General features: G+C 36.4%; 4 protein-coding genes across 4 annotated transcripts; 2 read left to right on the top strand and 2 right to left on the bottom strand.

The window, feature by feature from the left end:
* Positions 1-4,351, bottom strand: SYN3 (Rad21/Rec8-like family protein). Its single transcript, XM_048119639.2, has 14 exons — positions 4,115-4,351; positions 3,056-3,314; positions 2,929-2,975; positions 2,792-2,841; positions 2,638-2,705; positions 2,116-2,555; positions 1,910-2,042; positions 1,692-1,834; positions 1,188-1,609; positions 1,060-1,099; positions 864-945; positions 597-738; positions 351-486; positions 1-249 (listed from the first exon to the last, which is right to left on the bottom strand). Exons 1-13 carry the CDS (start codon positions 4,236-4,238, stop codon positions 382-384), a joined length of 2,055 nt encoding a protein of 684 aa, XP_047975596.1. The 5' UTR covers positions 4,239-4,351; the 3' UTR covers positions 1-249; positions 351-381.
* A 1,659-nt stretch (positions 4,352-6,010) lies between these two features.
* Positions 6,011-8,044, bottom strand: PSRP2 (RNA-binding (RRM/RBD/RNP motifs) family protein). The gene is made up of 4 exons (XM_048112662.2): positions 7,660-8,044; positions 7,153-7,254; positions 6,769-7,071; positions 6,011-6,357 (listed from the first exon to the last, which is right to left on the bottom strand). The coding sequence occupies exons 1-4, from the start codon at positions 7,945-7,947 to the stop codon at positions 6,319-6,321; spliced, it is 732 nt and encodes a 243-aa protein (XP_047968619.1). The 5' UTR covers positions 7,948-8,044; the 3' UTR covers positions 6,011-6,318.
* A 4,252-nt stretch (positions 8,045-12,296) lies between these two features.
* On the top strand, positions 12,297-13,589 carry LOC125201832 ((-)-isopiperitenone reductase-like). The gene is made up of 2 exons (XM_048100094.2): positions 12,297-12,597; positions 12,666-13,589. Exons 1-2 carry the CDS (start codon positions 12,340-12,342, stop codon positions 13,335-13,337), a joined length of 930 nt encoding a protein of 309 aa, XP_047956051.1. The 5' UTR covers positions 12,297-12,339; the 3' UTR covers positions 13,338-13,589.
* Positions 13,590-18,507: 4,918 nt separating this feature from the next.
* On the top strand, positions 18,508-20,392 carry LOC125202249 (uncharacterized). Its single transcript, XM_048100615.2, has 2 exons — positions 18,508-19,105; positions 19,228-20,392. Exons 1-2 carry the CDS (start codon positions 18,539-18,541, stop codon positions 19,969-19,971), a joined length of 1,311 nt encoding a protein of 436 aa, XP_047956572.1. The 5' UTR covers positions 18,508-18,538; the 3' UTR covers positions 19,972-20,392.
* Positions 20,393-24,845: the final 4,453 nt, after the last annotated feature.

Raw genomic sequence — 24,845 nt, 5'->3', positions numbered from 1 at the left:
TTGATCTTACTACTTGTCAAAATAAAATAAAGATTATTAATATACATATTGTACTTGAAATATGCAACTCCAATTCTACCTAAGGCTATGGTAGGAATTAAAGATAATTTATAAGGAAAAGCAAAAAAGAAAAAGACCAATTCTAACACAAAGATCTCACAAAGGAAAAGTCCTACACAAAGTTATTCTACTAGGAATAATAATTTAAGGTCAATGATTCCCCTATTCTACTAATCTTCATGGATCCACCTGCATTTCAAGCAGGTTAAGAAAGATAAGATCCTTAAAGCATTTCATTGAGCATGATCCCAGAAATGAAAGAACTCAGTTTAATAAACAGCATCCCTTACCTAAATTTACATGCAAAACTAATGTGCCTTATTAGACTGAGAACTGCTCCTTCGAAAGCTTCGGTGTCACCTTTAGAACGATATCTTCGTAAGATTTCTCTTGATGAACATCTACAAGTCCACAATTCTTCAAAACCTGAACATTGTATAAATAAATCAGTATGAGGCTGCTCCTTTACTATCATTTTGATGATAATCTATGCATACTTCCGATTCTATAAGCAATGCGTTGGATTCAACACATACCAACGTCTCATAGAACATCCGTGCACATATTTTTCTTGGTTTGTCATTCAGAATCTTTCCCAAAGTGAGATTTTCAGACGATTCTTCTAAACTGCTTGAGATAGGGGTTGCTGACTGCTTTTTCAAGTATTGAGCCACAGCCCTGCATTCAGATAACAAATGCAATTTCAACATTACAGAAAATTCATTGCGCTATTGTCCTAAATACCAAAGCTTGGTCTACAAACTTAAGATACAAACGGGGGCAGAGGAGACAACGTTGCTTACCTTGTTCGTGAAGACAATGCACTAAGCTCTGGGGTGCTTTGATTCCCTGGGAAAACACCAACTTGTGGCGTTCCTTGCGATCCTAATCAAATGCAGGTAACAAACCTCACTATCTTGTTTTAGCTTCAAGCATACATACGACATAACAGAAAGATCAAGATGTGACAACAGAAAATTCATGAATCCGCAAACTTACCAGCTGAAGAATCGTCATCCTGCTCTAGAAACCCAAGATCCTGTTGATGTAAAGAAAAAAAATATGATATGAGAATGAGAAAGTTAGACCAATTTTTCAAAAATATAATATAAGCATAGAGCATGTACTCCGCTGGAAGGCACAAGCTCAGGTATATCAGAAAGGACTGTGTTGTCGAATCGCATATCACTGTCACAGAATGCATCTGGGGTTCTCATTCCCGAATCAAGATTCCCAGATGCTCCCACATCAGACGTTGGTAATGTTCGATCAGTCATTTCCAGGTGTTCGGATAGCAAATCAGCATTGGATTTTTCAGGATTGAAATGGCTTCTTCCACTTGGAGAAGGCACTGGAGTAGAAAAGGACGGCATACATATCTCTGGTGAAGCACGGTCATTATTGCGAAGGACTTCAATCTCAATATCGTTGTCATGCCTAGATGAAGAGGGTTTTTCAACATTTGCCTCGTGAGATGTTTCCTGGATAGTAACTAGATGGTTTTTAGCACAGTCTTCACTGTATATACCCTGCAGCTCAGCCGAAGACCCTGCCGGAGAATGTGCATGGTTAAGATGAGAAACTGGCCAGAGTGAAACTAATGTCTTAAAAATATGGCAACCATGACTCACCAGTTACAAATGGTTCGACAAATAAACCTTCTTTCCTTAACCGTCTCCTGTTGTTTCGCTTCCAGATTGAAAGAGAAGTTAAGGGACAATTCCTTCTTTCCCGGAGGATATCACTGGTATCTTCTAGTGCTTTCTTAACGTGGCTGAAAATTTCCTAACATTAGTGCGGGGAAACATATATTTCAAATTGACAGCATGAGTTGTATGGTAAATCATACTCGTTGCTCAGAACAGTTGTTGTATCATAAGGCTGCTTTCTTTTCCTTCTAACTTTTTCCTTTGCCACAGGAGGCGTTGGTTGAATTTCCATCTCAGGAGTTGGTTGGAGTTCCAATTCGGGTGAATTGTGGGCTGCAAAAACAAGATACATGTTAGTGATGCATTCATTGTTAAGTCAGTCACATTAATCACATCTTGCACCAACCAAAAGGTATTTGAGAATCCAAGTGCACAGGCGAGTGTTGTTCTCCATGGTTATGGGATGAAGAAAAGCCTGCATCAGGTAATACCACTTCTTCTCTAACTGGAGTTTGCATCTCATTATCTCTGATGATTTGATCCTCCAGAAATTTGTCAGGAAGAGCACGGTCGGGCAGTATTGGTGAATTATTGAAATCAAAACCATATTGAGCATCACGCATGATTTCTATACTTCGTATATCTTGTGGGGTTCTACTTCCAAATGCTCCTAAGTTGTTATTACGAGATGGAGTCTCAAAACCAGCAGCAGATGCATCTAACTCGACACGAGGAAAACTTGGTATATCTTGTGGGGTTCTACTTCCAAATGCTCCTAAATTATTACTATGAGACGGAGTCCCAAAACCAGCAGCAGATGCATCAAACTCGCCACGAGGAACATCACTGCAATAACAAGGGAGTTAAATTTTTAACTTTTGAACAAGAGTTGAAAGGATTCACAGTTTCAAAGCTATGCAAGCCTTACTCTTCCTCCATTGGCGTGGGACCTGATCCTGAAGTTTCTTCCATCGATGACGAGGTCCTCAGATCACGCTGCAAAATGGAGAAAACGTATTTAGCCAAGCATGAAAATCTATTCTATCAAGTTCTTGATAAAATGATGAGAAGGATTACCACACCTCATCAACAGTGATGACAATGTAAGGATCTTTTCCAGTAGGAATTTGCTCTACAGAATAGAAAACACAACATAAATTAAGTTTAAATTAGATGATAAGAAACAGCACAACCACAATTTAAGTTTCACATGCTAAACCTGTTAGTGTTATCTCATCATGGCTCTTAAGATGAGAATCCTCACGCCTGAAATGCAAAATCCATGAATCAATCTGTATTTATGGCTCACACCAAGAAAATTCTAAATAGTTTCAACAGTCACATACCAGTCTAAACAATAATCATCTAATTCTACGTTGTCGAGATTAAATTTTTCTGGTAAAGTAACGGAATGAAGGGGCGCTTGAGTGGCATCACTTGGAAGATTGACAGAGATGGTTGTAAACACCCTGTTAATAGTGATCCTTATCTCATTGCAGTCTTCAAAAAAGTAGTCAACTTGTTTCGAATATATCCGCACAACTCCAAGCAGTAGATGACCTGACATTCTCAGTGCAATCGGCACTTCAGGATTCATGATTTTCTCTGCATTTGAAGTTCCCCAACAGTGTTTGAGTTTGAGGAAAAACATCATACAAGTTTGAAATACTACCACTAGAACAAGAACAAATGTAGAAAGAGTGGCATCACAGCAACAAAATATAGAAATTGAGGAAGCAACATATATACATTATTCTTATCAACTTGTGAATATACAAGAGTACATACAGAAAGGAGTATAACATTCTTAGTCAAAACCTACAGAAAAAAATGTCAAAGGAGCAATCTTTACAATAGCCCTAGTCCCAAAATTGATAGCATCAAAGATTCAATCTTTATCACAAATTCATATATTCTCAAATTGGGAGACCGAAATTAAAAGGCAAAGATGCTCAAGAGTTTCTTAAATTGGAGCAATCTTTACAATAGCCCTAGTCCCAAAATTGATAGCATCAAAGATTCAATCTTTATCACAAATTCATACATTCGCACATTGGGAAACTGAAATGAAATGGCAATGACGCTCAAGAGTTTCTAAAATTGGAGCAATATTTACAATAGCCCTAGTCCCAAATGATAGCATCAAAGATTCAATCTTTATCACAAATTCATATATTCTCACATTGCGAGACCGAAAGTAAATGGCAAAGACACTCAAGAGTTTCTTGAATCGGAGATTCCTCTTCTTTGACATCAAATTAGAATCAATAACGCTATGAATCCATTTCTTGATTCTTAAATTCTCGATTTCTAGAATGAACCGAAAAGCCCCCCAAAAAAATAAAGAAAGCGGGAGAGAATGATTATGCCCAAAAAAAAGAAAAACATGAGAAGCGATTACGCACCGACGGTGGTGGAGACGTTGGTCTTGACGTAGTGAGATTTTCGGAGTTTGTGCTGCAAATGGGCAGCGCACCAAACAGTCCCCAAGGGGCCCTTCCTGGCCAAAAACGTATGAGAATAGAACATCTCTTTCTTCGATTCGTCTCTCTGTCTCTGTAAACGGTAGTGGGTGTGTGTATTGGAGTGAAATAGAGAGAGGGAAGAGAATAGCGGCGGAGCGGGAAATGGTGAGGCGCGAATAGAAAAGCGTGGTGAAAAGAATTGAATTTTTCGAGCGTTGTCTGTTGCGACGTGGCCGAGCGGAGCAGTTGACGACCGTAATTTATGTTTTACTTTTAATTTCCCAAAAATCAGATTTTAAAATGGTTGATTACATAGAAACTTTGATATTTTTTTGTCAATTATTCTATGATGGGAAATTTTACCAAATTATGTGTTGAATTTATTGACGTCGCATATTTTTATAATTTAAAGATATTGCTAATAATAAGTATTAAAAAAAATGACATCATTTAAGTATCTGAATGTTTTATCCATTTAGTGTTTTTCGTCTGGTACATCCCACATAATTTCTACCAAATTTGATATTATGGGGCAATTGTTCAAAAATATCAAAGTTATTATATAATCCGTCATATTTTCAATCAAAAATTGATGATAAAAAAAAAAAAAAAACTTCGTAATTTAGTTTTCTCTTTAATTTTGGGCACTACTAAATTAATTACTCCCTCACATGCACCAACATATTAATATCTCATTTTGTGATTTTTTAATGTCAATTATTTAATGGGAAATTGGCCTCTAAAACCATGAACTTTGCCTAAAATTTGGTATTTCTCATGAACTTTGAAATTGGTATATAATATCACGAACTTTGCATTTTGTTTGGTATTTCCCACGACATGTCTATTACTATATTTGACTAACTTACGAGGCTTTTTCATCATACTTCACACAATTAAATCAACGTGATTTTCAACGTAACTTTTTATCCTACATGTTATGAACTTAAAAAGTGGTTCAAAATATTATAAAACATATCACGGTTGCCTACGTTAAATAAGATTTGATGAAAATATCTTATTTGAGTGAGTTTGGGAAATACCAAACAAAATGCAAAGTCCGTGATATTTTATACCAATTTCAAAGTTTATGGGAAATACCAAATTTTAGGTAAAGTTCATGATTTTAGAGACCAATTTCCCATATTTAAAATATCTTTTATTTTTTGAATTTTATATTTCACTAATTTTATTACCCTTATATTATAAAATTAATACTCAATATATAAAAACAAGAATTAGGCTTTTTCTTTCTTTATTTCTTTCACTTTTTTAAAATATCACACTAAGTCAACCTATGACTTTAAATCATGTGTGAAGTGAGTATTTGGCTGTTTGTTTTTATTCAAATTATTATTATTATTATTGCTAATTTATTAAGATAATTTACAATAACAAATGCAATACATTTGATTTTATTTTATTAAAAAATCAAAATTACTCCATAAAATCATGGATTATTCCCGTTAAATTATAATTTATATCCGACAATATTTGATTTAATATGGTTTAATAGTATGAAATTCGTTCAATTAATACAAAATTCAATATTTTGAACAGAATACATAAATCAACCAATTAGATCGAGTAGTGTCTAATTTGAAAGTCCATCAGAAATTACATCAAACGCTTAGTCACCACCACGAAGAAGTTCGTAAAGTCCTAAAAAAGAAACAATAAAAATAACAAATACACTTTTTTCCAATGTTTCTTGTTTGAACAGAATTGATTACTTTTGGACGTAATCTTACTTCCAAGAGAGAGAGTTGCCAAACAATCATTACCATTTTTCATATGCAAGATCTTTGAGAATACTAACTAATGTAAAACAGAGAATCGAAAGGGAATGGAGGTACATACAAAAGTACAAAACTCATGTAATAACATCAACAAAAATTCTCTAGTGCAAAACAAAGAACACAAACATAAGTAGCTAAGACACTTGGACCTACATCAAACATCAATTCCGTGGAGAAGGAGCACCGCCATCGCAGCACATTGCATAAATACACAATGTAAGAAGCAGGTACAATGTTACAATTTACTTCCAGTTTCATCATATGTTCAACTTCATACCAGATGTTGTTTCTTCATGAAGATATGCCCCAAGCAGCACTCTTTCCACCTAGGTCAAATGAGCAACGCTACGCCTTATTAACCCGGATTTTCTGTCCTTCAAACACCTGCATTAACAAGGAAACACGATGGATTACAAACCCATATAACTACTGAGAATAAACACTTTAGACTATGGTGCGAACTTATTATGATAGTGCTTCTAACATTCGGCAAGATACTATACCAAATGTGATGGGGAGTAGGATGCAACATCATGGCTAATAAACAACAGGGGGAAATCTAAACTCATATACTGGAAAATCAAAGTTCAGAGTTTAATATTGGTGGATTTGTAAGATTATGAGTAAGGGAGTAGCTTATGGAAGCACTTAGTTTGGAATTTCATTCATTTGTCTCCAAGATGAAGACATCCCGTCTCATATAGGATTATACTGATGTGAATTCGATAAAGCTCTTCCATCATTGAACACTACGATATTTATTTCTAGACAAGATTGATAGAAAAAAAAAGGTACCGCATTATTAAGAGAAGATATGGCAGCATCCACATCTTCTTCTGAAGTGAACGTAACAAAGCCATATCCACTAGATTTTGAAGTCCCTGGAACTCTAGATACTTTTGCACTGAGAGCTTTTCCCTTCTCCGCAAAGAATGCTTTAAGTGACTCTGAAGTTACTGTCTTTGCAAGATTCCCTACATAAACCTTGTATTGACTGTCAACAAACTGAGAATCCTCGGCTTGCAGAACTGATGACGATTCCAATGTTTGCAGTGGTTTCTCGGTTATATTCACTTTGACTTCACGCCCTCCAATTTGCTATTGGCAAAAGAAAAACCAGAAAACATCAATAACCAACAAACCACTCATCTTATGGACCTCTCAAGCTCTTAAACTTACTGTGCCGTTTAATTTTTCAGCAGCAGCAGCGGCATCCTCAACAGTCTTCATCGTCACAAATGCAAACCGCCTGCTCCTACCAGAGTATTTGTCATACATCACCTACAATCACACACCATAATTTCACCTTACCCCAAGTTATTCAAAGCAAAGCATCACTATTTCACATATTTAGCTTTATAAGTGACGCGTTTTCGATTCGTTGCTTTGCAGATTGTGCACATTGTTTGGGGATATATCAATTCAATCTCCAATGAAATTGAAGATTGAATTGGGGAAAGCATATAGCCACAATCAGATTTTCAAACATCTAATCCCTAATTCTATTAACGCCAATTGATCAATTCTTCTTCAATAACAACTAACAGCAAAACCTAAAACCTCTTCCAAAATTCATCAGCGCATTATCGAATTACAATTTACAAAATTAAAATGTCAAACGCGGCAATGAACTAAACAAAAAACAAGAGACTGAGAACAATTTGATAGTGAGAAACAAGGAAAAACCTCGGCCTTCTCGACAGCGCCGTGTTCTTCGACGATTTTCTGGAGCTCGTCGTTCTTGACAGTTCTGGGGATGTTGCCGACGTACAATCTTCTGGCCGCGACAGAGGAGGGGTCCGCCGTGGCGACAGAAGTGTCCTCCGCCACTGCATTGAGTCTTCTGTGAGTGAATTTTAGAGGGAGAGGCTGTGGCCTGAAATTGAGTTTTAAGTGATTAGTTTTGAAGGGTTTTGTGGATTCTTGAAGGAAATTCGGAGAGATTACAAAGGAAGACGAAGAAATCGTGGCCATCTCTTCTTCGGATTTGTTGAAAATGGATTGGGGTTTTAAGGGTTGGGAGAGAAATATGGAGATAAGATTTATCTCAAACTTTTATTCGTTTTCCGAATTCCGACTGCACATTTTCTAGTAGTCAGTGGCAAAGTGTAAAATGAAAATAACTGTATTAAAAAGTTAATACTTTGTTTCGTCCCATAAAAATATGAACAATGAGTATGACATGGAAATTAAGATAAAATTGATAAAGTATGATAGATTGTGAGAATGATGTGATAAAGTAAAAGAGAAGATGAGAATGATAGTTAAAGTAGTGTTAGTGGATAGTGAGACCTATAATATTAAATGAATGAACTACACTAATAGTCTCTAATATTGTCGAAACATGCATCAATGGTCCCTAAAATTTTTTTATATAATTTTTAGTATAATAAGACTAAAGTAACCCTAGGCTCCACTAATGTAAATATTTAAAATTCTAGGGCATTTTGGATCTTTCTGTTCTTCTTTTAATTTTTTTCATTTTTTCTTCCAACACCATTTTCTTTTATAAACTCAATTATACTTTCATTTAAATAGTATTTGATGCTATATGATTTCAAAAATTTAAATAAAAGATCAAATGTTATTAAATTAAATATTATGTTAATTTGTATGTTTGCGAATAACAAGTTGTATTTAATAGTAATATTTTTTAATATAAATATTAAAGTGAATTATAGAAAATTCTCTGGGTATAAAATATCGACAGGTACCAAAAATGTAAATTTCAGGGACCAAATAAGTTATAAAAAAAATTTAGGGACCATTGGTGCATTTTTCGACAAGTTCAAAGACTATTAGTGTAGTTCACTCTAATTAAATTGATACTATAATAATCTAAAACTGAAATGCACGTATTTTTATGGGACAGATAAAAATGAAAAGTGTACGTATCTTGAAGGTGTAATTTTTATTAGTATAAAAACAGTTCTCCATCAATTATGTGAAATTCCTTCCCTCTATTACCGATAGAAACAAAACAAATTTTAAATGATGCTTTCAGTTTGGCTACATATAGGATTCTCCTCACATGAAAAATAAAATTTCAAAAAATATAAAGTACAGTACTTATTTTGGCAACGAATCTAAATAAACATAATATGTATAGTTATTGATGAAGAAGCTATGTTGCACACGTTAAAGCAAATCATCCAATTATTGGAATGCGTGAACTAAAAAAACATCTATATACTCTAAGGTTCTTTTTGAAATGATAGAACATAATGAGTTCATCCAATTATTGGAATGCATGAACTAAAAAAACATCTATATACTCTAAGGTTCTTTTTGAAATGATAGAACAGAATGTGTAGGATGATATAATTATGGAAGTCGTGCATTAAAGTTTTTAATTACACGTAATTCAATCAATAATCAGCCTATCGAGATGATGTCCAAATGCTTTGAAAAGGCCAAAATGTCTCCGTTTCCGAAAGAGCTTCAAGTGAATATTTTACACATCCCATTCGGAGTCCGGTGGAGAGAGTTATGCCCATTTTACGAAAGAGCATAAAAGTGCCATCCGGACGGGTGACAAAAAGATGGCATGGAGAGGTCAGAATGTTCTACCCGGGCGGATGACTTTCGGCCAACAAAAGCCACCCGGGACAGGTGAGAAGACGAAGACACAAAGGGGACAGAAAGTGCCACCCAGACGGGTGACAAAACAAAGAAATCGACGATCAGGAGCTTCCACCCGGGCGGGTGGCTCGAAGCCAATAAGTACACCCGCCGGGTGGCTCACGAAATGCTAGATTTATGGGCCCTTTTCTCGGGATTTGAGCCCTGACTATAAATAACTTTATTTCCATTTTCTAGACTTAGTTGAACATTGAATTAGAATCTTGTGAGATTTGTTTTTCCCATTGAGGATTTTTATCCAATTCCTAGTTCAAGTATGGAATTTTCCTCAATTGCTAGTTCAAGGGTGGATCAAGTAGAGGTATGAGGCTTGTGGATTTCTTGAAGGTTTAGCTATGGATATAGCATGGTGTAAGAGCCTTTAGCTTATTCCATCAATGACATTTAGCTTCCTTTCCATGTTCTTCATCTCTTGATCTTTCAGTATTTGAAGTTTAGATTCAACTTTATAGTTGAATTTACTTTATCTTTTGTTTCTCTTTAAAAAATTGAAAATAAAAAATAGCAAAATCAGTCACTAACTTGAGTTTTCCTTGTAAAATTGGATCTCAAAATACATGGATCTTCATCAAATGAGATGTATTTCTATTCCAATTCCAATTCTACAATTTTAAGAGAAAAATAACCCTTATGACCAAAATGATATTTTGGTCCAAAAAAAAGTCTAAAAAGTGCAAAAATTCTTCCTTAATATATATTGATTCAAAATTCAGAGTCGCGACGATATTTTTTTTAAAAAAAGAGCCTCAAATTATATTATAACAAAATTTAAGAATTAGAAAACTTATTCTCTCCATAATAAAAGTATGATTAATATTTTTATTTATGTGAAGCATGCATTTAGATTTACTCGACAGATTTTTGACTGTTATGTTTTTCGATGAATCAATGCATCATAGGTTAACAAAACACGTACACAGTACAAGTATAATAAAGTATTATTTGTTAGAAAATGGTAGTAATATTTTGGGAAGTGGAAAAATTTTATTAATTTTTTATTTAATTATTTTTTCAAATTTTCTGAATTTTTGACAAAATAAATTAAATTCCAACTGTTATAATACGACGCCTACTTGCAGGCTAGCAAGTGGGTAATCGCCAATAGCAGCACGCCACATGGTGGGGCGTGTGGAGCGATGCTTCGATAATCTCCTCTCCATCCCCGGAGAAATCTTCATGTTGATGGATTGGTTGATAAGACCTTGATATGCATTGAGGTGCTCCGTCATGTTGGCACCCTCCACACTCTCCACATATCGCAATCGAATGATTTTTCTGATGATGGACGCTTTTTCAAGGCATTTTTTCTCTCGAACATAGCTTCCATTATCTTCCAAAGAACATCAACCTTTTCCTCATTGGTGAAATGATATTGTGTTCGAAGAAGCGCCGGATGTAACCAACAGTTTTTCTGCGCATGATGATCCAGTCATCATCACTCGTATCTTTTGGTTTGGCATCATATCCTTGTAGGGGCAAATAGAGATCCTTACAGTATAGGAGATCCAACATGCTTGGCTTCCAAATTGAGTAATTTGATCCGCTCAATTTGAACATGCCACCAAGCGAAGATGATTCCTCCATTTTTAATCCGCCTCAGAACCACGATGGCTCTAATACCACTTGTTGAGAAAAGAGGTGATAATTATCAAAGAGTATAAAAAATAAATTGATACTTGCACATCGGAACCAGGATAATTCTTTTCCCTCTTGCTGCATTTAATAATGGAATCAAACCAAGAAAACAAATTTGGTGCAGAATAAAAATGTGAGACGAGAATTTTACGTGGAAAACCCAAATCGGGAAAAACCACGAGACCGAAGTCTAAATCTTCCACTATGTATATAGTAGGCTTACAAAATTCTCCCTACACTTTATAGGGGAAACACAAATCTCAAGTTGAATAACTTGGAATACACACAAGAGGAGTGAGCTTTAATTTTAAGGGAGATAGGAATTTCCTCACTTTTTCTTCTTTCAAAATGCACTCACCAAAACTCTCTCTTGTTCTCTCTCACTAGCTGATGTGATTCTCACCTCTACCACCGCCCTATAGCCGCAACGTTTGAGTTTCGAGGGAGTTGCAGCAGCTTTGCTGCATGAAGTTAGAAAAACTCTTCTATAATGCATTAACTTGTGTTAATGCCCACCTGCAATTGTTGACATTCTTAGTCAACTTTGGTGGCTTCCACATGTGGTGGACTATCTCAACAATGTAGGCTTGCTGGTGGCTCGACTCGGCAAGACGAGATCGAGCCATCCGCAAACTGCGTTGTGGATGCTCTTATGAGTTTTTGTGAGCTATGCATTGGCTCGCCTTAATTATCTTTTGACTGTTGTCTTTAGATATGCATTATTGCCTCATCCACTTCCTTTTGCTACATATGTTAATGAAATCTCAAAATGGTAGTAATTGAGATACTTATTTTGGGATGGAAGAAGTACCTTCCACCATTATTGAAGGAATTATTCACATGGCTACAGTTTCATAGTACTGCTACCATATGTCCCTATCAGATGTAGGTAATAGGTTCCGTCTAAAATTATGAGTTTTTGTAAGATATGAATAGCTTGCCCTTATCTATAATTTGACTATTGTGTTGTATTATTGCCTCAAACACTTTTCCTTTGGCTACATATATAGTAAGTATGTTTCTGAAATCTCATCAGAGCCAAAAAAGCAAAAGCAAATCCTCATCGATAACTAACTAATCTCACTATCAATGGCGGATGCAGGTTGCAGGTATGCATTAGTCACCGGTGGGAACAAAGGAATCGGATTCGAGATCTGTAAGCAGTTAGCTTCCAAAGGAATTAAGGTGATTTTAACTTCAAGAGATGAGAAGAGAGGCCTTGAAGCAGTGGAAACCCTCAAGCACTCTGGCCATGTGGATTTTCTTCAACTCAATGTTGTCGACTCTGCAAGCATCACTGCTGCTGTCCAATTCCTCACCACAAAATATGGGAGGCTTGACATTCTGGTATCAATACATATCTCATCTTCAACTTCCCACCATTAGGCTAACTTATCAAAGCAATTTTTGTGCAGGTGAACAATGCAGGCATACTAGGAGTAGAATTGGAGGGAGATGTTTCAATCTTACAAGAGCTAGTAGAAGCGAATGCTGCTACAGTCTATGCTAACTCAGAGGTTGAGACAACGCTGCAGCTGAAAGCGAAAGGAACTATGATCCAGACATACGAGGGTGGAGAAAAGTGCATACAGACAAACTACTACGGTGTAAAGAGAGTGACAGAAGCCCTCATTCCTCTCCTCCAACTATCTGATTCACCGACTATCGTCAATGTCTCCTCCATCTTAGGCCACCTTCGTCTCTTGAGGAACGAGCGTGCAAAAGCTGTGCTGAGCAACGAGGCGGGCCTGACTGAAGAGAGCGTGGATGGAGTGGTGCGAGAATTCCTCAATGACTTCAAAGAGGGGAGATTGGAAGAGAGCAAGTGGCCGAGTCATGGTGCGGCCTATAAAGTGTCTAAAGCGGCTTTGAATGCGTACACAAAAGTGCTGGCTAAGAAGCACGCTGATTTTGTCATCAACAGCCTCTGCCCTGGCTTTGCGAGAACGGATATTACTAGCAATCTCGGCGCCATCAGTGCGGAGGAGGCTGGTGAGAGGGTGGTGAAGGTGGCGCTGCTGCCTCGTGGAGGGCCGACGGGAGGCTACTTTATTGACAAGGATTTGTATGGTATTGCTACTTGCTGATGGATAGTCATTGCATGTGTGTGGAATTCTTGCAATCACCACTATTGTTATGGTTGCATATGCCTTTTCCTATAAAATAAGTAGCATATATATGCTATATGTCTATGTTCAAGAATTAAGTGTTAGCGAATTACTCCTACATTAAAATTTCATAAGGCCGAGATCAGGATATTATTGAATAAATTTTTTTTTGTATGCCGAGAACATATGGAGTATTTTCCGAGCACATTTTTAGTGCTTGCTTTTAGCGAATTACTACTACATTAAAATTTCATAAGGCCGAGATGGGGATATTATTGAATAAATTTTTTTGTGTACTGAGCACATGGTGGCGATCATTATTTTCCGAGCACTTGCATGGCGCTCACATCTGTTAGTAAAAAAATTTCACAAGGCCGAGCACTGTTAAAGGTGCTCGCTATTTCCCAAGCACAATTAGATGTGCTCGGTAGTTTTGGTCGGTAAACAAGGATTTTTTTGTACTGAGTGGGCCGATCCATAAATTAAGCTATTTGAAAGTGTTTGTTTGGACTAAAATTTGGAGTCCAATGTAAACCATATTGAGTTATCGATGCGTGGTTTAGAGTATCAATTTCAGTTCACACAATAAATCAAGTTTAATTAATTAACTCTAGTAATACTACGATACTGCAAGATTACAGTGTCATAAGTAATCTTTCATGTGTCGATCCACAGGCAAGTGAAAGATTGTTTACACTTAAAAGCATATAAAAACATACACAAATTTGATTTTTGATTTTGAAAGTTGTTGACAAAGTAAAACAACATTTTAACTAAAGAATGATTTTTCAAACGAAAAATTATGTCACTCCAAGTTGCTCAATAGGCTTGTATTGTTCTACACCTCTAATAACGAACTTATGAAGGGATTAAAACATCAACCTAATCACACACTGAACATATACACGATGAGTAGTTCACAATTAGCTGAACACATAACCTATGAACCCATTTTCAATTTCTATAAACTCCTGCGGAAGCGCGAGGGAAATAAACATCTACAATAATCACCTACTTAATCCACTATCAAATCATCCTCTGAACAATTCTAATTCATTAGCATACCAACAATCAATGTCACGACCGCCCTTCTAGGGCTAATAAAATTCGGACGATCGCAAGGGAACTTAAAGAGACGAAGAATAAGACTAGGGTTTAATCAAAAAGTTTGACCATCAATAAATGTGATAAATAACAAAGCCATAACTTAATATTTTTCCAACAAGCAAGCCTTAAATTCAAATAAAAACTCTAGAAAGGTTCAAATTCAATAATAGTGTAAGAAAAGAACTATAGACTCTAGCGGAAACGTTCAAGAGGAGTGACGTCATGTATGGAGACACGGCGACACCAAAAGTCTAACTATCATCAAAAGATTTCATAATTCATTTTATGCTCAACACCCGCCATCGCTCGTCGCCGTTCAACCTGCACATAAAGAAAACACATGCAGGGCTGAGTATTTTGGAATACCCAGTGGGCTCATGCCAAAACATTTTATTAATTATGCCACCCTCACCGAACTCGAGTTTTGCAATTATCAAAAGAAAATAAATATCATCGAGTATCACAAAAATAATTTCATAGACTGGCCAGTCAAACAACTCCCCAATTTCCTCATAAATTTCCACAATCACAACATTTCCATGGTGCGACGAAAGTGTGGCCACACTTTTCGCCCACGAGACCGGCCGACTAGCAAGGACGGCTCTCGATCCCACCGTGTACACTAGCCTGGTAGGGTTTGCGGCCCTACTCAGACCCGAATTCGTTTATACATATCCATAGCCCTATAGCCCAATGGAGCGAACTCTCAAACTAGGCATCGGGCGCACAACATCATCAAAACAATCACAAGCATGTCATAACAGTTTAAACCACCCATATAACACCATAATCAATATTTTGGAAATAAAAGAGTTTAGTAAATAAAGCCCACCTTGACTGCTTAGATTTCAAGTATGTTTCTTCCTTTTGTTATCCTGCTTCGCAACCAAGGTTTCACCTTTTGATCACATATGCACATATCATGTATTAGTTTCAACATCAACTCCTAAATCATGCATGTCCCAACGCTTCCCCTTTTTCCCATCGATCCGGTTTATTTTATCATTCAAAACCAAGACACACTCACCATATAAATTTATACACTCGACAATCTTAGATATGTCATCAACTTATGTCACACATGAGCGTTATTCACAGGTCACATACACACACACGCACATACACCTTCTATATGCCAATTATCCCACTTTCACTCAATCTAGATGCATGAGGGTTTAAGAACACCGATTAATCTGTTAGACAAGAAGAGAGGAAATCAAGGTACCTTTTGATGAAACAATCGGTAGAAACGAAGTATACTCTTGGTTCGTCAACAATTTCTTGGGTTTCAAAATCGAATCTCCTCAAAAGATAGAGAAATCTTGGAGGAAAGTGGAAGAAAATTGAGAGGGAGTGGAGAGGAAAAGAGGCGTGTGGTATGAGGGAGGGGGCGAAAATTTGTGATGCTAGGGTTAGGGTTTTTCTCTCCTATTTATAGAGTTCAATAAAATCTCTAGGTAATTAAATAGAATATTTGAGAAGATTTGATTCTCTACAATTAAATAAAATAAATATTGTGAAGTAGAGAGGAAGGAAAAATGACGTTAATTAAGGTAGTGATAGAAGGAATATTCGAGTTCTAGACTATTTAATTAGCCTAGGATTTAATTTAGTATTTTTACGGAGTAGAATAAAATATCACGGAGCAAAATAAAAATAATAATTCCCTCAATAGAATAGGGAAGTAGGCATTTTTTATGCTTCTCCCACAAGGAATCTATTTTAAAATATTATTTTAAATAGGGTAAGACAAGATTTCCTTAGATATGGTAAGATTTGCTAGGATCTTTGAATTAATGTATGGAAGGGAACAAATAAGGGATCAATTAAACAAATAAAATAATTCCCTTCTCCCATAAATAGGAGATTTCGAAAATCTCCATGTGTAAGGCATAGGGGTCGAAATATTCATGAAGAAATATGGAATAATTGGGTTTTGGATTTAATTTGGAATAATATCCCAAGCAAATAAATTAAGTTCGAAAAAAAAATAGAATTTCCCTCCAATAATATAAAGAGGTCGAAAATTCCACAAAAATGTGGTTATGGTATCTTTGGAAATATTCTAAGAATCTCACTCACCCTTAAACAAATAATTCACCACATAATTTCACCTTTAAATCAAATATTCATAAGCCACGTCATATACTCAACGAATTTGACTTTTCAACCCAAGCCTCAACCCTAGACACAACTTGGTCATAAGAGCTCATGTAATAAATTCACTCATCATTTAATTCACATCTCCCACATCATCGATAGTATTAAATAATAAAAAAATTCTACGGCTCTAAAATTAGGGTTCGAAATTTCGGGATGTTACAATCAAGCACTTCAAAACTATGTTAAAGAGACGACAACAACGGAAAGAACAACACTACATCATTAGCCAAAAACATGGTGTATAAGCATCAAGCACATTGTTGGTATCAAAACATAAAGATTCAATGGTGTAGAAACATCCATACAAGCCTAAATTACAACTTGGAGTAACATTGAGAGTTTAGCCTAAACATATGGTGAATATTGCAATAAAAACCATAGGAAGCATGCTCTCGTTGAGTGGAATTGGGATTTGGAGATGGATCGTCGGAATGTTGGCCGGAATTTCTCCCTTCTCTTCTTCCTCATCTTTTTTTCTCTTTTCTCACCTGGAATGTTTGAATAATCCCCCCAAAACTGCCTCCAAACTATTTGAAAACTGAATTTGGTGGTTATTGCGTCTTCGTACCCGGCCGGGAGAATTATTGGGCATGAAAATCACCCTGCCGTGTGGCTAATTTTGAGGGCTTACTGGAATTTCCGCTGTTTGGACATGTCACCCTGCCGAGTGTATTATTAGGCATGAAACTCACCCGGCCGGGTGCCTCATTTTGAGCACATTATGGACTCGCGACGCAGACTAGGCAGTATGCCAAATTAGTTATTTTGCACGACCTTTTTCTCAATGACCTTTCTCAATCCGACTTCATTCTATGTCCCATTTCACCATACATTCCGCTTTCTACACTATAATACATACTTTTGCAAGCATCAAACCATATAAATCATGTAAAGCTATGAGAATAAAAATATACAATTTGATTCACATCAGTTACTCTCTCTGTCCGCGAATAGGAGTCTCATTTATTTCCAGCATGAGTTTTAAGAAATATTAAGAAAATTGGGTGAAAAAAGTCAGTAGAATATGAGTCTCATTTATATGTACTCCCTCCGTCCCTGAAAAGTATGAACTATTTTCTTTTTAGTCTGTCTCTGAAAAGTATGAACTTTTTAATTTTGTTAACTCTTTTCACTCTAATGATGTGAGACCTATTTTTCACTGAAAATACTTTAATTGTTTATTTCTTTCTATCTCTCTTATTTTATCAATTATGTATTAAAATATGTGTCAAACCAAATATTCATATTTTTCAAGGACGAAAATGTGAGTTGATTGAGTTAGTGAACTAAGACTCCTATTCGTGGATGGACCAAAACAAAAAATCGAGACTCCTATTTGCGGACGGGGGAGTACTAGTTACAAATACAACCTACCTTTTAGTCTACTCAACTAATTTGTAGTATATATATATGGTGACATTAATTTTTATGCATTTGATCTGTATTATATTTCACCTCCACCGGGCTAACGAGTTGACTTGACATCATACTACTCCAATTGGATCTTAAAATATGTACTAGTAAGTGGCTTATGTTTCTATTTATTTGTTACAAACAATATAATATGTATGTTATGATCTAGCAATGACATAATAATATGGGGCAACTATGTCAAAAAATATTAGTCTTATGAAGTGTAGGATATTAACTAAGCGGAGACTTCCTTATAGTTAACCCTCAATTGGAATTCTTGTTTAAACAATACAAATGGTTGCGTCCCAATATGAATAAATTGCATAATGGTCGGTACATATAGATAGAAAAACCTTAAATGAACATTGACTTATTGGTTATGACTTTTCTTGACAGTGCCTGTTAGAAATTTATATAAACATCGATCATTTATGAATAAGAAGAAAGTAAAACAGAATCTCGAGAAAGAAAGAAAGAAAGAAATTAGTGGAGGGAGAATGGTGAGTGAAAGGAAACTCTATGATGCAGTATCCCAAGGGGATGTAACAGCACTTCTAGAGCTACTTAATAACGATCCATATCTTGTTGATGGAATCTCATTTCCATGTTCAAGAAATCTTCTTCACATAGCAGCAATGCATGGACAAACATCCCTTGTTGATGCATTGTTGAACCTTAATCCGAGGCTAGCTTGGAGATTAGACTCCCAAAAATCGTCACCACTACACATTGCAGCAGCAGAAGGGCACGTCGAGATCTGCCAAAAGTTGTTACCAGTAGGCGCCCCCGAGACTTGCTTTTGGCGAGACAGTCATGATATGAACCCGCTTCATGTTGCAGCCATGAAAGGGCGTGTTGAGGTATTAGAATATTTCCTTCAAGTGAGCCCTTTCCCTGCTATGGAGAGGCTGCGCACCGGAGGGACTGTGCTGCACTTATGCGTGAAACACGGTCAACTTGCAGCATTAAAGATTCTGGTGGAGAGGTTGGGAGATTTTGTGAATGCAACTGATGAGAATGGGGAGACAATATTGCATTTGGCTGTGAGGTGCGATCAACTTGAGGTAACATGACCTCTTCCGGACCATCTCTATCATTTTATTGTACGCACATTGTACACCATGTTGTATTGTTCTTATTTCATATACAATTGATGATGGTATTAATTATTTTATCAAAATCTCAGACTACAAAATATTTGGTGGAAAACAAGAAAATAGAGAAGAGAATACGTAATTCTATGGGGAAAACAGCGTTAGCTATCTTGGACGAGAGCCCTCCTGGCACAACTAGAAGCTTTTTGGAACACAGGAAAATCTTGTTAACAATGCGTAGATCATCATTGATCAGTTTGATCTTACCTTCCAAGTTGACAAAAATGACGATGGTGGTGGCAGTGCTGATAGCAACAGTGGCATTCCAGACCACCGTCAACCCACCAGGTGGCGTGTGGCAGGACAACACGTCAGCACACAAGGCTGGTGATGCCATAATAGCATATAGTAATCCCAAAGATTTTAAATCTTTGATATTAACTAACACCTTAGCATTCTTTTCATCCATGATCACAATTTTCCTCATTGTCAGCGGATGGACAACGCTTCACAGTTTTTTCTCGGTTATTGCCTGGTATTCTGCGCTGATGTCGCTGGCTGCTATCACATTGAGTTACGATGTATCGAAAAAGTTGATCACTAGCAACGGAAAAACACTCGATCTCAGTAGTTGGAGTTTTTTTTTAAGAATATTATGTCTGATGCTTCTAACTTTTATAGTCGCAGGGTGCTTTTTCAATGTGCTAGAGTGGTACTTGTACTGGAAGCGAAAACCACGGCAGCAGGAACTCCTTACAACCGGTCCTGTACTTAGTCGCTTCTTTTATCGGATTTTTCTACGTTTGGATGCATGGTGCGTTTATGTTAGAAGTTAGAGGAAAACAAAGTTCATTATCAGCAAAGATCAAGTACAAAGACAGAGCTACGCCTGCAAACTTACCAAAATAAGTTAATAGGATATACTCCCTCCGTCCCCCATTAAGAGTCACATTTTTCCATTTCGGTCCGTCCCCAATTAAGAGTCACACTTTTTTTTACAATAAATGGTAAGTAGGTCCCACATTCCACTAACTCACTTCACACACATTTTATTATAAACCCAATATAAAAAGGTGGGTCCCACATTCCACTAACTTTTTCAACCAACTTTTCTTTATATTTCTTAAAACCCGTGCCCGGTCAAACTGTGACTCCTAATCGGGGACGGAGGGAGTAGTATGTATTATAGCATGTAATCCTCTTTTGTAATAACACAGCAAAATGTAATCAATCGTTTGTGCTCAATCTCAATGCAATGTTTATGATATCTTCCATCTCTTTCTACCTCTTGATCCATGGATAATAGTTTGACACCTAAAATGTTAGACATTTTATGTGTTAAGATTTTAATTACGCTATCTAATGTTGTAAATAGAATCGAAATGTAGTTTGACCTTTATGGGATAGCGCCCGATCGCAACACCCGATCGAGTGTCTTGGCAGCACTGTAGCTGTAACATCTCGGAATTTAGAACCATAATTTTAGAGCCCTAGAATTTATTAGTGATGATGTGGAGTCGTGAATGCATTTATTGCATGTGATGCTATGGCCAAATTGAGTCTAGGGTTTGCGTTGAAAGTTTGAAAAGTCAAACTTATTGATTTTATGATGTTGCATGTGATTTGTTAAATTATGAGATTATGTGGTAAATTAATTGTCTAAGGGTGAGTGAGAACATTAGAGAAAATTTCCATAAATACTTGTCACCCTAATTCTTGATATTTTCGACCCCCTTGAAAGTTTGAAGAAGAAATTCTATTTTTTTCGGATTTAATTTAATTCTTGGGATATTTATCCAAATTAAATCCAAGACCCAAATATTTCCTTTTGAAGAGAGAAAAATCGAGCCCCTTTGTTTCTTGGTGATTTTCGAAAATCACAATAAGAAGGAAGGAATTATTTTATTTTAGTTAATCCCTTACTTGATTTCCTTCCATACCTAGAATTTAATTATTCTACCAAATCTTTACATACTTCAAGAGATCTTGCCTTACCTTATTCTAGGCAATATTAAAAGTCCATGCCTTATTTAAATAGGCATAGGGACACCTAGAGGTGTCAAACGGGCCGGGCTGGGCTGGGTATGGGCCGGCCCAGGCCCGGCCCACCAATGAAATGAAGCGGGCTTGGGCTGGGCTTAGTAGGTTAAACGGACTCCAATTGGGCCTTTCTTCAAACCCAGGCCCGCCCGGGCCCAGGCCCACTTAAAGCCCGGCCCAGGCCCAGGACCGGCCCAGCCCGACAGAATCTCAATTTTATAGTATATATTCTTAATTATATGAATATATTTGTATTTTTCATATCATATTATACATATTCTTTATTCTATTTAGTATTAAATAAATTACCTAATCAATCTAAATCAAAACTTATATTTTCAAATTTTATTTCCATGGTTATATAGATTAATTGTTAACTACTTTTCCTTTTAAAAAATAGTGTATCTTAGAATTTATTACTTAGATTTATATAATTGAAGAGATTAGTTCCATATATAAAGTGATTGATTAGTCATTTATATTTATGTGATATGTATAAATATGTATTACTATCTATTATGCTTTATTATCTTGCGTGTATTCATATGGGTAAAAAATTTAGATATTATCTCTAGATATTCATATCTTTTCTATTAATTTATTACTAGATTGCATGTTATTTTATATTTATATATTTTAAAGATAATCATAAATTTTATTAATAATATTATGCAAAAAAATCAATTAATTTAATTACTAACTTAAGTCAACACTTATTTAAATTTGATTTCCAATTACATTTGATTCACATAATTGTAGTTGATTTGCATATAGATAGTAGTTATATTTGATTTATTACTACTAATATTTAAAATAGTTCCATAATAGTAGCATATCATATGTAACTCCTAATTTTGTGGGAATAGTGGGATTATAGGAGCAAAATTAATTTATATGCATGTAATTAGTTGATTGATTAACCTATAATTATATTACTCCACACCATATCATAGTTCAATAATTGTTTTTTTTCATAGTTCTATAATTTATTATGCATGCAATGAATGTAAGTATAATTTTATTTAGCCATTTAATCAATTAGCAAACTAGGCCCGGCCCGGCCCAGCCCGACCCACTTGCCAAGTGGGCCCGGGCCCGGGCTGGGCTCATTAAAAATACCAAAACCCAGGCCCGACCCTTATTCTAGGCAATATTAAAAGTCCATGCCTTATTTAAATAGGCATAGGGACGCCTATTTCCATTCAAAGTTGGGAGAATCCTTATTTTTATTTTGTTCCGTGATATTTTATTCTACTCCGTAAAATATACCAAAACAAAGTCTTGGCAATTTGAGAGGCCTAATTTTCGAAAAACTAGGGAGTCCCTAGGATCTATTTTTGTTAATTCTTCTTCCCTACTGCACAATATTTATTTATTTAATTGTGGAGAATAAGATCTTACCAAATATTCTATTCTAATTACCTAAAGATCTTGTTGAGCACTATAAATAAGACAAGACCCCAACCCTAGACCCCAAATTTTCGGCCCCCACCTTTCCTCACTCTCTCAAATTTTCTTCTTCCACACACCAATATTTTGTCATCCTTTGAGAAGAATTTAGAGTTTGAACGCCAAGATTCTTGAAGAACCAAGTCTCTACTTTGTTTCTACCGATTGTTTTTCTCTAAAAAGGTATTTCGTTATGAGTTCTTCATATTCTTCTTCTACTTCTTTTTCTTCTTTCTAACCGATAAATCGGTCTTCTTGAACCCTCATGCATCTTGGTTGAGTGAAAGAGGGATAAAAAGGGGTGTGGGAGTATGTATGTGTGTGTGTCGTGTGTGTGTGTGTGGCGTGTGTGTGTGTGCGACGTGTGTGTGTGTAGTGTTTGTGTGGTGTGTGTTTGACTAATTAGTAATGATAAGATAAACCAATGGAAAAGGGAAAAGAGGTATTGAGACATGCATGAGTAAGAGTAGTATTGAATCTAATTTGTGATATGTGCCTATGTGATTAAAAGGTGAAACTTTGGTTGCGAAGCCGGATAACAGAAAAGCGAAACTACTTGAAAACTAAGCAGTCGAGGTGGGCTTTACTCTAAAAACTCTCTTTTATTTTATCAAAATGTTGTTTGGTGTTATAAGGGTGGTTTAACTGTTATGCCATGCCTATGTTTGTTTTTAACGTGATATTGGATATGCTTATACGAATTCGGGTCTGAGTATGGGCCGCAAGCCCTACCAGGCTGTATACACGATGAGATCGGGAGCCGTCCTTGCTAGTCGGCCGGTCTCGTGGGCGAAAAGTGTGGCCACACTTTCGTCGCACCATGGAATGTTGTGATTGTTATTTTGATGAGAAAATGGGGGATTATTTTGACTGGCCAGTCTATGAAAATATATTTTGTGATACTCGTGATATTTCTCTTAACTGCTTAAAACTCGAGTTCACTTGGTAAGGGTGGCATAACTTATAAAACGTTTTGGCAATGAGCTCACTGAGTATTTCAAAATACTCAGCCCTGCATGTGTTTTCCTTATGTGCAGGTTGAACGATGGCGAGTGGTGGCGGGTGTTGAGCTTGTTAATTAATTAAGAATGGTGGTTATGAACTTCAAGTATAATTGTGTCTTCATACATAGCTATTCTTTCTCTTGGTCATCTTCCGCTGAATTTTGATACACTTATGAATTTGTTTTGGAATATTGGCATCTTGCCTTCGGTTTGAGACCTTAGCCCTTTTCTTGTGATTTTGTCTTGGATATTTCGTCGTACTCTTCAGATGTTTTGATCGTTATTTATGACACCTTCCTTCTTCTTTCATATTCCTAGGTTAAGTTATTGCTTTACATACTCTGATACTTCTTTCTAATCTTTTGGTTAACGTTCTTTAAATGAAACCCTAGCCTATGTTTACTTCTTTGGAGTCTGTTTGGGTAGCAGCCGCCGCATTTATTGTACCCTAGGAGGGCGGGCTGTTACAGTTGGTATCAGAGCCTCAGTTCTTTCCGCTCTGAACTCAAGAGTCTTTTCGAAAATCTAAGTTGTCCTTGTAATCTTTTGTTAATAAACTGAATACGGAAGGCTCAACACCGCGACTCGTCTCGTTCAACCACAAAGAAAGAGGTACAAATATTTCTATGATTGAAACTTTATGCTCTTGGAAATTTTGGTTGAAAGTGTTATTTTTGTGAGAAGCATGCCATAAGTGTTGAGAATATTGTTGTGCTTGTGAAGCGATGCTTCTTAAATGATGATCCCTAGAAGCTTGGAGATGTTATGAATGTGAAGCGATGCTTCTTGAATTGTTGAATTGTTGAATGTTGTATGAGAATTTGTGAGAATTTTGAAATGCGAATGCGATTACATGAGATTATGTTGAAATGTTGTGATGCTTAGACTTGGACTTTTGAACCTAGCATGCTTTAGCTATACGATCACAGCGCTTGTACCAACAATAGAAACGCGGAATGACTAGTATAAGGCCGTTAGTGTATATGGGGATTCGACGAAACGCGAATGGAAACCGCACGAATAGTTATCTTAAGGACGAGAACCTCGGACGCGACGCTTTGAACCATCACCTTTTGATTATACACCTTTGCAGCACCATTTGAGATCACACACTTTCTATTCTTTTCCACCTTTTGTGACGGTGGTGACTTGTTCCTTTTCCCCTTTTTGTAGATGGTTCAACCCTATCACTCTCTTATGCGTCACCGCTACGCCAA

Source organism: Salvia hispanica, chromosome 2, assembly GCF_029641045.1.
Source record: "Salvia hispanica isolate PSC_SH4W2 chromosome 2, Shi_PSC_v1, whole genome shotgun sequence".
Taxonomy (NCBI): Eukaryota; Viridiplantae; Streptophyta; class Magnoliopsida; order Lamiales; family Lamiaceae; genus Salvia; species Salvia hispanica.
Note: the sequence above shows the minus strand (reverse complement) of the source record. Positions and strands in the feature narration are given on the sequence as shown.

Excerpts from the sequence above, each read along its gene's own strand:
- SYN3 (XM_048119639.2), bottom strand. The coding sequence starts at position 4,238 with ATGTTCTATTCTCATACGTTTTTGGCCAGGAAGGGCCCCTTGGGGACT. Across the intron at positions 1,835-1,909 it reads ACAACTGTTCTGAGCAACGA|CCACGTTAAGAAAGCACTAG; the intron begins GTATGATTTACC and ends GGAAATTTTCAG. Across the intron at positions 1,610-1,691 it reads TGTCGAACCATTTGTAACTG|GGTCTTCGGCTGAGCTGCAG; the intron begins GTGAGTCATGGT and ends ATTCTCCGGCAG.
- PSRP2 (XM_048112662.2), bottom strand. The coding sequence starts at position 7,947 with ATGGCCACGATTTCTTCGTCTTCCTTTGTAATCTCTCCGAATTTCCTT. Across the intron at positions 7,255-7,659 it reads GCGCTGTCGAGAAGGCCGAG|GTGATGTATGACAAATACTC; the intron begins GTTTTTCCTTGT and ends GTGTGATTGTAG. Across the intron at positions 6,358-6,768 it reads TATCTTCTCTTAATAATGCG|GTGTTTGAAGGACAGAAAAT; the intron begins GTACCTTTTTTT and ends TTGTTAATGCAG.
- LOC125201832 (XM_048100094.2), top strand. The coding sequence starts at position 12,340 with ATGGCGGATGCAGGTTGCAGGTATGCATTAGTCACCGGTGGGAACAAA. Across the intron at positions 12,598-12,665 it reads ATGGGAGGCTTGACATTCTG|GTGAACAATGCAGGCATACT; the intron begins GTATCAATACAT and ends ATTTTTGTGCAG.
- LOC125202249 (XM_048100615.2), top strand. The coding sequence starts at position 18,539 with ATGGTGAGTGAAAGGAAACTCTATGATGCAGTATCCCAAGGGGATGTA. Across the intron at positions 19,106-19,227 it reads TGAGGTGCGATCAACTTGAG|ACTACAAAATATTTGGTGGA; the intron begins GTAACATGACCT and ends TCAAAATCTCAG.